At 37.7% G+C, this 12,486-nt stretch overlaps 1 protein-coding gene across 1 annotated transcript; it reads left to right on the top strand.

Annotated features, from left to right (window-relative positions):
* Nucleotides 1-5,228: 5,228 nt before the first annotated feature.
* On the top strand, nt 5,229-12,486 carry LOC124629619 (DNA translocase FtsK-like). The gene is made up of 6 exons (XM_047163107.1): nt 5,229-5,249; nt 5,576-5,700; nt 10,019-10,142; nt 10,648-10,779; nt 11,300-11,587; nt 12,061-12,486. Exons 1-6 carry the CDS (start codon nt 5,229-5,231, stop codon nt 12,373-12,375), a joined length of 1,005 nt encoding a protein of 334 aa, XP_047019063.1. The 3' UTR covers nt 12,376-12,486.

The raw sequence follows: 12,486 nt of genomic DNA, 5'->3' as shown, positions 1-12,486 counted from the left end.
TTTTTTAGACAAGTGTAAAACAGTGGTTAAAGTTTTTGTAGTAAGGCCAATAATGTTTGCTTTTATCAGACGATCAGTACCCAAAGGAATTGAGGGACATTTGCCCTCAATTTTATAAATTTCAGTTTTTTATTAAATTACTATTCGAAATTCAAACTTGAAGAACCTTTCTTCTTTTTCTTGTTCCATTTTCAAAGATTCTAGAAAGCAGTCTCCAAAATTAGGTCATCTTACATAACCAGCCTAGACAATATGCAATATGGGTGCGAGGTGCGAAGCCATATTATAAAATAGGTGGTCAGCCTCACAATAAGCTGTAGATTATGTCTCAGTAACTTAATAGTGTAAACTCAGTGATAACTAAACACAATACTAAAACCAAGGCTACAGATCAAAATCTGCTTCTCAAATACCTTATATACTTAGAAGGTCAATGCTACTTACTATACCTAGGTATATTTACTTATTTTTAAACTCCTTTTTATAGCTATAATGCTGAAAATTGAGTTACCAATGTTTTTTATTTCAGTTGTAAAAATAAATTGGGTTTATATAAGTAAGATGCAGCTGCGTCTACGCATCTTAAAATCGTTGCGTTAAACCGGTAAATTTTTCTATGTTCGATAGATTTTTTTATTTAAGTGTTTTAAGAAGTTTTGTTATAGTATTTTGAAAAAAATATCTCATCAACCCTAAAGCCGAAAATAAATAAAAAAATCAGTGAAAGGTTTCGCCCCTAGTTGATATAAAAGCGAGGTGCTCAGGCGCCGCGCCTCCGACTTGCCAACATGACACCGTTCACGCGATTGGTATGTTGTTCGCTTTTTTTAAAACCTTTTTTTGACAACACACAAAAAAAGAAAAATGTTACCAGCATTATTTTGGGATAATTTGACAACCTTTTTCGTCACTGATAACTAAAAAAAAAATTGTTTATTGGTTGCCATGGTTACAAAATGAAGTTGTTATTGATAAATTATTGCACAAAACAAGTTAAACCCTTTGTCTGATAAGCTTAAAATACAGTGCACAAATGTCTATAAATTATTCAAAATTTTCCATGACAATGTTGGTACAATTACGTCAATAATTACTATACTTACTTAATTATGAATATTGTACTAATTGTTTTTATTTCAGCGAAGTGTTTCAGTGAAAGTTAATAATTATAAATGTGACGTCATACAGTGTTCCTTTGTTTTACAATAAACGGTGATGTGATAGATAAAGTTCGCGTGTGTTCACTAATTAGTGAAGTTTTAATGAACTTACCGATATGAAGAGAAAATTTCAATTTCATTTTCAGTTAATGTTGTTTTAGATAGCTTGCGGTTTAAATTTTGAATTTGAGTTAGGAAGTTTACAAGATCACATTTCGGGAAAAGATTCTTACTTTTCAGTGTTACAATCAAATTCATTGTTACCATTGAAAAGTGTATTAAGTTCGTCACATTTTAATTTTATAGTGGTTTTGAAACGGATCGTAAACGTAAACGAATCATCTAATGACTATGAATGGTTTTTAGAATTTTAGATTTCTTACTGAAACACCCCCTTCTGCTTCTTCTGAAGCCCTCCGATAAACTTAGGTAGCTTTTTATTCATAAAAAGATTTAGAGTATTGACAAACTCCTTTTCAAAAGTCAGTTTTTATGTGATAATGAGAACGATAGTGACGCACAGAAAGCGGTTGTCCTAGACTATTGCACTGGTTCGGAGTTAGATTTCAAGTTAGTTCAAACTTCTAGCCGGTTAATTGCGAAATAGGTTCACGATAAGTGATAACAGTTTACTAAATACTCATTTCACTGTTTATAGAGGGAACTACTTCCCGAATATGCACAAATAGTACCCTATGAATATGCTATAGCACTGCCAAGTTTTATTGAAATCTAGTAAATAGTAGTTTTTGCATGGAAGAGGAACAAACATCCATACACACAAATTATCAGTGCAGTGCCAATGGTCAGGTTACTGGCGGCAATAGGCTGTAAATCAATCTGTGACATACCACACTACCGGAGACCTGCGCACGCGCCACTGTGTAGATTAATGCAGTAGGATAACAGGAGTTTGATCATATGTTGTTATTATTTTTAAATATTGTTTACTATGTAGATTTGTAGTGACACTGTCGCAGCTATCATTTGAACATTTGCAGCAGTCGTTACGGGTAGTCAGAAGCCAGTAACTCTGGCAACTTGTCTTATTTGGGGGTATTGGGTTTCCCCGGGTGACTGGGTTGAGGAGGTCATAAAGGCAGTTGTGCCTTATAAAACACTGGTACTCAGCTGCATCCAGTTAGAAAACTTAGTTGGGAAAAGGCTTGGCAGAAGCTTACATTTATCATAGCATGTTCCTTATACCAAAACTGCATCTACATTTGAAACTGCTTAACTTACATCTTTCTAATTGTCAACTAGGCTTAAGTTAAGAGAGCGTTTCATGCTCACTTACTCACAATTATAGCAGTCACGTAACCATGGACAATGATAAACATATGTAAAAGATTCTATCTACAAGTTTAACTATACGTTCTGAATGTTACTTCTGTCACATTCATATCAAGTTACTCCATTTATTTATATTTTGTTTATTTAATACAAAGTGCAACGGCGGACTTAACGCCTTAGGCGTTCTCTGCCAGTCTACCTTTGGGCGGTGGAGTGTCATTTATTTGTACATAAACTATTTAAATAGCACTGTATCTTTTAAAAGAACATACATGATTAATTTAAACCAACATTTAACGAGACCTTGACAGCAGAACGAAAGACAATCACATGTATTGATACATACCTACTCTACAGTTCCGCATGCTTTCTTTGCAATCAATCCATTCAATATACTTACACATAATTTAAACCTTATCACTTGTAATCAAGACTTAAAATTGCACAACAAACATTATATATATTATAATGAATGAATATCAACCATCAGCAATGAAGAATAAGGTTTAAATTTATTCATCATTATTTGCAATTCCAAGGGCGTGGCAGACTTGTTTTACTGGATTCATTGGTCTTTGGCCAGTGAACGGGCCGTGGCCTCTAACAACAGCTTTTCTAGCCCCTTTGTGCAATATTATAATTATTTATAATTTAGTACTGGTCCACCTCTGTACGAGGAAATAAAAAGGCTTTATGGAAATCGGAGCAAGTCAGTTATACATTTTATACGCATATATATTGTCTCGATTTGGACAATAAAGGAATCGTGCGTGTCAATGCTCGGTTTAAAATAAAAATATGCAGCCGTTTTTGTTCACATTTTTCTTGAATGACTAAATAATCGCCGCGAAGTTTAACCAACCGCGAAAATCTCCGTAAAAATGAATGATTTACGTTCAATTTATTTAATAAAAATTTAGTAATGTCTGCTGCAATTTGTTAATTATTGGCCTTTAACTATATTCAAAATACTAGCCGTTTTCCCCCGTTTTACATGCATCCCGTGGAAACAACTGACCATACCGGGATAAGATACATTCTATGTTACTAGGGAAGAGTGTAGAAAATACAGTGTCAAATGGGTTAAGAAGTTTCGGAGCCTTTAGGGTACAAATAAACCAAAAAAAACACTTTATTATATTGGTAAAGATTGAATTTGAAACTAGAGCAAGAATTTGAACAATTGTAACAATAACAAAATAGTTTGCGTAATAAAACGTAACTTTATCACGCACTGTTTATAACCGTTACATTTTTATGGTGAAAAACCATGAGCGAAATTATATTTTTAACCACGGATTACCTAAGCGAAATGGTTGGTAAGCCTACTTGTAACTGAACCCATTACCTATTTTTAATTAAAAAGTATAATTTTGTGAAGAAAATCGGCGGTTAAAGTAAACAGCTGATTGATCATAGGTGATATCAATAATGCCTTTAATTGTATAAGTTGTTTTAGATTTGAATCTGTGAAACAACGTTTTGCTATACAAATTTATTAATTGTCCGCGATTGTGATTAAATAATAAATAAGATTTGCTATGGCTTATCGCAACTGAACAACAAAATGAAATGTTGATTAATTGTGCTCGTATAGCTAAATCATTTCAAGCCCTTTCAATAATGAATTTAAAGTTAGTATCAATATTCCTCTAAAAAAATCCCTGGATAAGCAGTTATTATTCTATTTTACTGACCAAAAAGTACCAATCACACAAAACTGCATGACTGCCTACAATAAATCACAAAACAGCATTTCGCAACGATGAAGCAACAATAGTACTAACATAGGTTCTAGCTAATGTAGTACAGTTAGACCTAAGATCAGAATTGTGACAGGCTGTTATGTTTGACACGTAAATGCACCAATGCGTGAACTTTCGTCATTGGCTTTGTGGTGCGAGGTAGTGGAGTGTGCGGGTAACGTTTATGTAAGGGTATTAAGGGTAATAATTGGCTATATATTTTCTGTGGTCAATTAACTACTTCCTACAGCCGGACAAAAAGAAGCATATGTGCTTACATTTCAGTATTATTTAATTGTAATTTCAGTAATTATTTCCTTGAAAGCGCGACAAACAGACGAGACTACTTTCGTATTTATAATATGCAATATTTCTTAGATTTTCATGCTCAGTAATTCTTTAGTAACCATTTTAGAATGCATTATGGGTGAAGTCAATCTGGTATTTTAATTAAATGGCGCACACAAAAATATCTATGCAAAATCTGCGTATCTCTAGACTACGTGAGAATCCATACATATATCTTTTGCGTCCTCCTCCAATATATCCTTAAGTAGCCATCTCGGTTAAAATTTAGTGCAAGCTGTAACAAAAAATATGCTCAAGGCAATCTAGATATTATCCAACCCGCTTCCGCTTATAAATTACGTCAAAAATCAACAAAATTACCCCAACATGACACATGACTATACCTAATATATAAGTAACAAAATGCTATGTCAAGGATCTACATTTCTCAACGAAGTAATTGCGCTAGTATTTTAATTGATACATTTCAAAGCGTGGCAGCATTATGTTGCCAAATTACAATGTAGTTTCAATTGCGTTTCGATATTTTTGAGTGATTAATTGATGAATTTTGTTGCTAATATTGTCTGCTTTTTTAAGTTTTTTTCGTTGGGTATTTGGGTAATAGTAGGCTATACGTCACAACGTAGCTTTTACCTAATGAAATGCCTGTTACCTACGTATAATGCAATTGTTGCAAAAATAAAAGGTGAAAACCGTCTGGTTAATTTAATTTGTAATAATGGTCACAAAAGGCCTACAAGTACCTAGGTATAATTCTTTTTCGCTGTACCTTTTCAAACACAAAAATGTTTATTTTTGGAAATTGATGAAAATCTATGTAATGGAGACATGATTAAAAACTCCGTTGTCATAATGAAACTTTCGCTGTCGTGAAAACTGCATTACTTTCGCACTGACTTATATTGAACACTTTTCGTTTGGGACATCATCAAATGTCCTCTCCTGATGTGGGTGCAGCGTGAGGAAGTGTAACCACCACCCTTTTCCTCCTTAATATTATGTGCCAGGGCCTTTCGAACTATCCTGGATCCAATATTATCTAAAAAATATCTTCTACATCTACAGGCGGTGCTAGCTCTGGTGGCGTGTGCGCACGCGCAGTACCAAGACGAGCGCGCGCCGCGGTACATCGCGTCCGAGCCTAAGGCGCCGGCTTCGACTCCCGTGCCTATCCTCAAGCAGATTAACAGGTAATTACCGATGTCCTTATAAGAAAACCTGGTGACTGGGTTAAGGAGGTCAGGTAGAAATTTTCTCCAAGTTAAACACTGTTCATGATGATGCTGACAAATATTTTATTAAAAAATCTGTCCAACACTTGGTTCATAGCAAGAAGATTTTATCAAAAGTATGGATGTAAATAAAAAATTTATGGCACAAATACATAATTAAATTATCGTGGTGGCCTGGTGGGTAAAGAACCAACGTCTCGAGTATGAGGGTGCGGGTTCGATTCCAGGTCAGACAAGTACCAATGCAACTTTTCTATGTTTGTATGTACTTTCTAAGTATATCTTAGACACCAATGGCTGATAAAATAAAAGGTGAAGGAAAACATCTTGAGGAAACCTGGACTGCAAAGTCTGAAATCACCAACCCGCATTGAGCAAGCGTGGTGATTAATGCTCAACCCTTCTCCATGTGAGAGGAGGCTATGCCCAGCAGTGGGACGATAAAAAAAGGCTGTAACAGTAACATAATCAAATTATCAAGGTCTAAACATAGCTAGCCTATAGCATACAGCATCTCATTACAAGAACAGAAGTAGAAAGGAAAAATAACTCTTAGTACGAGGATCGTCAGTTTAATATAAAGTTGTATTCCTTCACAACACAGTAAAGTGAGTGCAAATGCAACGACAACTGAGCAACCAATAAGAACGTCGTTTTTCCATCATCTCAATCTAATCATGGATATTTTACACGACACCACGCCTTGGTAATGTTGGTCAAATTAATTGTCCTTTCATTGTCTTCATCTTATTGTTTATAACTCTAAATTAGTGTTGGGTTTCTTCTGTTTAAGTAGCCTAACATTAATCTGACAATATCGTTTCTACCAGACCAGGTCGTGCACGTTTTCACCAACAATCTCTTAATCTAAGTGCCACTTAGAATAAGGGCTCTCCCAATTTTGACATAAATAACTATGGATAAGGGACACCTAAACTTTGGTGAAAACGAAATTCTTATTAAGTGTTCCGTAAATGCTCTTAGGGGATCCCTAAATTTAGGTATTTGTTGGTGAAAATGGGCATCAGATTTTAAGAGGCGATCGTGGGGCCAAAACCAATACGCTGAAGCCCTTTCGAGACAACAGTAATGAAGTAGTGACATAAAAGCGACGGTTTTCCCTGTATGTATATACTAAAGAAATGTTTAAATTCAAAGATAATTTTCTCACCATTAATTCATTTCATTACACTAATCCTCTATTTACTCTCTCTTTCACTAGCGATGAGTTTTACATCCTTTGACTTCACCAACTGCTAAGAAGGGTTTTGCTTTTCCCGTGTGAATGTGTGTTTTTCTAGTTACTAGATATTTAATTAACATTTTACATGAATTATCTTATGTAAGTACACTTTTTAAGGACATCTGAATCTTGCCAACATAAGTTCGGCATACCAATTTCCCTTGTAAGTCTTCTTAAAATATTTCTGCAGCATAATTCAACAAGGTATTCGAGGCTCGCTACACCACTGTTGTCTACAATAAATGGAGTACATTTCGCCAGATCTAACGCCTACAACCTTGACTATAGTAAACCTAGATATAGAGAATTAAGCAAGGCGTAGTTCTAAAATACCTAAACGTAACTGGTTTGTAAGCCAGTTATTTGTTATATTGTACTTCGAGAACTCATAATGCTATTTGGCTGGTATTTATCGTGGATACAAACTTTTAAATAGGTATGCTTTCATTAACATATGGATGAACCTGATGAATATCAAGAAGAATAAATAAAATCAGGTTCTTCATTTACTCGGGAATGCGGCATTAAAGCTCTTTCCAAACCAAAATACTAGATACATGTGCTTAGGGAACTTACTAATATAATAATGTGATAGTAACTCACCAAAACTACTGAACCAATTTTATTTAAGTCTCACACATATAGGACCTCACCCTGACAAAGGACATAAGCTACTTTATATTCCGGTACAGACACAAGTATATAGTATACAACGTAGCTGAAACCGCGGAGTAGGACAAACTTAAAATAAACCCAACCTACCAGAAATACTAATAATTTTACTCCTTGATTTTTGAATCTTCTGTATGTAATACTGTCAGTGTATACGCAATACACTAGCCAAAGAGAGACGGCCCCCCAAAATCAAATGGCATCTGTTGGGGAAGGCTGAGTTGGCCCGGGAATTTAGAAAAGTAGTGGTTGATAAGATGATTGAAATGGGAGAAATGAATGAAAAGAATGTGAATGAATGCTGGAGTGGAATGGCGACGTGTATAAGGAAAGCGGCAAGAAGCATTCTAGGAGAATCAAAAGGGAATGGAGTGATAGAGAAGGAAACTTGGTGGTGGGTGGAAGAAGTGCAGAGTGTATTAAAGGAAAAGAAGATGAAATTCAAGGAATGGCAGCGGACGGAAGACAATGATGATAGTGAAAAAGCACGAAAAAAGGCTGAATATGATGAATGTAAGAAGAAAGCAAAGAAGATTGTGGCTGTTTCAAGGGCAAAAGCGCACGAGAGGATGTATGACTCCCTAGATAGCCCAGCTGGTCAAAATGACTTTTACCGATTGGTTAAATCTAGGGAGAAAATGACAAGAGATGTATGCCAGATAAGGTGTGTAAAGAATGGAGACGGAACGGTCCTTTCGAATGATGTGGAGATTAAAGGTAGGTGGAAGGAATATTTTGAAAGACTGATGAATGAAGAAAATGAGTGGAGCGGTGTGCTCCATCATAAAGCGGTGAACGAGGGCCTTGTAAGAAATGTATGTGAGGATGAGGTCAGATTAGCAGTGAATGGAATGAAAAATGGAAAAGCGATAGGGCCAGATGGAATACCAGTGGAAGTGTGGAAATTATTAAAGATGGATGGATGGAAATGGCTGGCTTTATTCTTCAATAAGTTGTTGCAAGAGGAAACTATACCAGACGAGTGGTGCAATAGTTTCCTGGTGCCCATTTTTAAGAACAAGGGTGATGTGTTGAATTGCAACAACTATAGAGGAATAAAGCTAATGTCACATAGTATGAAAGTGTGGGAGAAAGTTATTGAAAGGAGGCTGAGAGAAGAGAGTGATATCGCACGAAATCAATTCGGTTTTATGCCTGGTCGGAGTACAACGGACGCTATATTCTGTATTCGCCAATTGTGCGAAAAGTACAGGGGTGCACACAAAAACTTGCATATGGTGTTCGTTGACCTCGAGAAGGCATATGACCGGGTGCCTCGTGAGGTTTTGTGGTGGGCCCTTGAGGAGAAAGGTATACCAGGGAAGTATGTGCAGTTGATCCGAGCGATGTACGGCAGATGCCGTACAGAAGTCCGGTCCGCAGCGGGCACTACCACCAGCTTCAGTGTAGGTGTTGGCTTACATCAGGGGTCGGCCCTCAGCCCGTATCTCTTCCTGCTTGTAATGGACGCGCTTACGGCAGATATACGGGAGGAGGCACCCTGGTGTATGCTTTTCGCCGATGACATTGTTCTGGTGGGGGAGAGTGGGCCAGAGGTCCAGAGTAGACTGGAGGCATGGCGGCTGAGACTGGAGACAGTGGGTTTAAAGGTGAGCAGGAGTAAAACCGAATACCTTCATTGTGATTTTGGCGGTATTTCGGGACCCATGACCATAACCCTAGCCGGCATGCCCCTACCAGTTTGCTCCGACTTCCGGTACCTTGGTTCACTCGTCCAAAGTGACGGTGAGGTGGACAGGGACGTTACGCATCGGATCAATACTGGATGGATGAAGTGGCGACAGGTAACTAGCGCTATTTGTGACCCGCGGATGCCCCTCAAACTGAAGGGCAAAATTTACAAATCCGTCATTAGACCTGTCGTCCTGTATGGATCGGAGTGTTGGGCATTGAAAAAGACGGACGAGAAGAGAGTGCATGTAACAGAAATGAGAATGCTGAGATGGATGTGTGGTGTTACAAGAATGGATAAAGTGAGGAATGATTACATTAGAGGAAGTCTGAAAGTAGCGCCAGTTACAGAAAAGATGAGAAGTAGAAGATTGTCGTGGTATGGACATGTAATGAGGAGGGATGATACGCATGCAACAAAGTGTGTGCTAAGTATGAATGTAGATGGATGGAGAGGAAGAGGAAGACCTAAGAAAAGATGGATGGATTGCCTGAAAGATGATATGAATAGGAAGGGAGTGAGTGTCAGTATGACGAGTGACAGGGGAAAATGGAAGAAAATGACATATTGCGCCGACCCCAAGTAATATTTGGGAACAGGGCAGGAGAAAGAAGAAGATACGCAATACACTTAAAACTCCTCCTAATCTCTTACGCTATACATTATAGGCATAACGAGGATGGTTCATACACGTACGGATACGAAGCCGCCGACGGATCGTTCAAGATCGAGACCAAGTCGCCTGCTGGAGAGGTCAAGGGCAAATACGGATACAAAGATGATACTGGCAAGGTGAGCCATAGCATACCACTAGATGTTTGTCCGACAGGTAAAAAAGAGAGCATGTAGATTACAAAAATAAATGATTGTTAGAAGTCCCTGTCAAATGTAACAAAGCAATAGAATCAAATACCAAACGTCTGATTTTATGTAGGCACATTGACGGTTGTTAAAAACAGCAGGAAACGAAGCACCAGGTAGGTACTGTTGCCTTCAAAAAACCGTAGGAGGTATAATAAATAAATATGATGAATCAATGTATTATAACTCTATGTATTATTTTAACTCTGGTCGCAGTTATTCTCAAGGAAACACTGGAGTATTATAAGGACTTTTCAGAAAACATTATACATTCCGTCATCACTTTATGCTTATCTAATATATATGTAGTTAGGGCATTTACCGTTAATAGGAATTGCTGTTTTTGTTTTCTTGACTTCTCTTACTACAATATTTATCAATAATTTTCTTAGTAAACATAATATTGACCCCTAAAATTCATACACAATATTTCTAGGTCCGTGTGATAGAGTACGGAGCCAACAAGTATGGTTTCCAGCCAGCAGGTGAGGGCATCACGGTGGCGCCGCCCACGCTGGTGGACGAGACCAGACGGGACGAAGAACAGAGGCCTGGCAAGCAGTCACAGGTAGGACTGGGTTTTGGTCTTAACTTTAGATAAGAATAGTAGAAGCCTAGCTGTTTCCTGGTTTTGCCAGTGTCCAGAGGGAACTATATACTTCTTATTTATATCGGTTTAGTAGTTTTGTCGTGTAAAGTACTTCAGATAAATAAAATTCTGGGTTAAGCTTGCCATTGTATATAAACTGTCTGTATTCTTTTTATATATTTATTGTTAAGTGTGCAATAAAGAATAAATAAAATAAAATTTCCTTTGAATGTTGATGTGGAAATAAGGGTTTTTCTTCAATGCCAGTTAACTTAAAATATTTGGAACATTCCTTGTTTTATGTGCTAATATTTACGAGTAAAAAGTATTCTTTAGAACCTAAAAGTAGGCTGACACACGCTTCAAGCCTGATACCTTAGTCTTATCAGCTTAGAGGTAGTAATGTAAATAAGTCATTCTTGTAGTGTATTTTTCGACATAAAAGATATTTAAAGCTATGTACATACATTACTTATAACCAATTAATACTTACTTCCAGTCACGCCGCAACCAATACCAGCCAGCTCCCGCTCAATCCATAGACTACGACTACAACGACGAGCCCGCCCCACCTCCGCCACCCCGCCCCGCCCCTCGCCCCGCACCCCGTCCCGCCCCACAGCCCCAGTACAGACCCCAGCCGGCCCCACAGCCCCAGTATAGGCCCCAGCCTTCCCCGCAATACCGTGCGCCGGTACAGCATAGTCAACAGCAGTTTGGAGTGCCCGCTCCTACTCAAGCGCCGTACAGGCCTGCTCCTCAAAGTCAGGGGCCTACTCCTCCTAAGGTAAGGATCATGATAGTTAATTCCTTAGAATAGCGCTACTTACTAGAACTTTATTGAATTCAAGTCAAAGATGCTGTAATGAGATCAGCTGTAATATGATTGACACTAAAAAGAAAATGCTAATTGCTGACTGTCCGAAATTACCCCAATAACACATAGAGTTCAGCTTGTAGAATAATGTATAATGACTTTAGAAGATGTCTTTGATCATATCACCTTTTATTACAAAATAATAATAAAAAAACACTAAAATAATAAAAATTTGGAATCCACATTTAATATAACTTAATACCTAATGCAATGTGTTAGTGAATAAGTCGTTGGTGTGTCAATAAATAAATAAATTGAGGTTAGTTTCAAGAAAAATCAATAGATTCTTTATTAAGAAAATTTTCATACCTAAATTAAAGTATCAATAGAAGTGTATAATCAAGTATCATCAGAGGTGTATAATCATGTTTCATCTCCTCCAGCCCGCATTCTTCGCCGGTGCCGCCCCAGTGCCCGCAGAAGACAACTTCTTCAACCCCGAACCGCCCCAGAGGAGACAATACCAAAGCCCGAAGCAGGACTTCAGGCCCGTGCCCCAATTCCAGGACTACAACCAGGATAACTCTGGACCATCTTTCAATAGGCAGCAGGACTTCTCAGGCCCTAGTTTCTCTGCCCCTAGGCCAGCTCAAAAGCATGCTCAACCCTACTCCATGCTCGATGAACTCTTGAAGGAATACGCCCTACCGAAGAATGGAGCTCCAGCCCTACACGACATCGTTTTCGGATCCTACTAGGTTAAGAAATCTCAGTGCCCTCTTGTAAATATGTAGAATATTTTTTTATTAATTAAAAAAAAACGAACGTGTTTTGTTTTTTATCGAACTCGTTTTTGGTAAATAACAGTA

The sequence above is a fragment of the Helicoverpa zea genome, chromosome 4 (assembly GCF_022581195.2).
Source record: "Helicoverpa zea isolate HzStark_Cry1AcR chromosome 4, ilHelZeax1.1, whole genome shotgun sequence".
Classification (NCBI taxonomy): Eukaryota; Metazoa; Arthropoda; class Insecta; order Lepidoptera; family Noctuidae; genus Helicoverpa; species Helicoverpa zea.
The sequence above is the reverse complement of the archived record's forward strand: the minus strand, read 5'-3'. Positions and strand labels throughout refer to the sequence as shown.

What these genes read in the sequence shown, in the direction of transcription:
- LOC124629619 (XM_047163107.1), top strand. Translation starts at nt 5,229, where the DNA reads ATGGTCACAAAAGGCCTACAA. An exon ending in ACAAAGATGATACTGGCAAG is followed by an intron (nt 10,143 to 10,647) that starts GTGAGCCATAGC and finishes CAATATTTCTAG; the next exon opens with GTCCGTGTGATAGAGTACGG. An exon ending in GGCCTGGCAAGCAGTCACAG is followed by an intron (nt 10,780 to 11,299) that starts GTAGGACTGGGT and finishes ACTTACTTCCAG; the next exon opens with TCACGCCGCAACCAATACCA.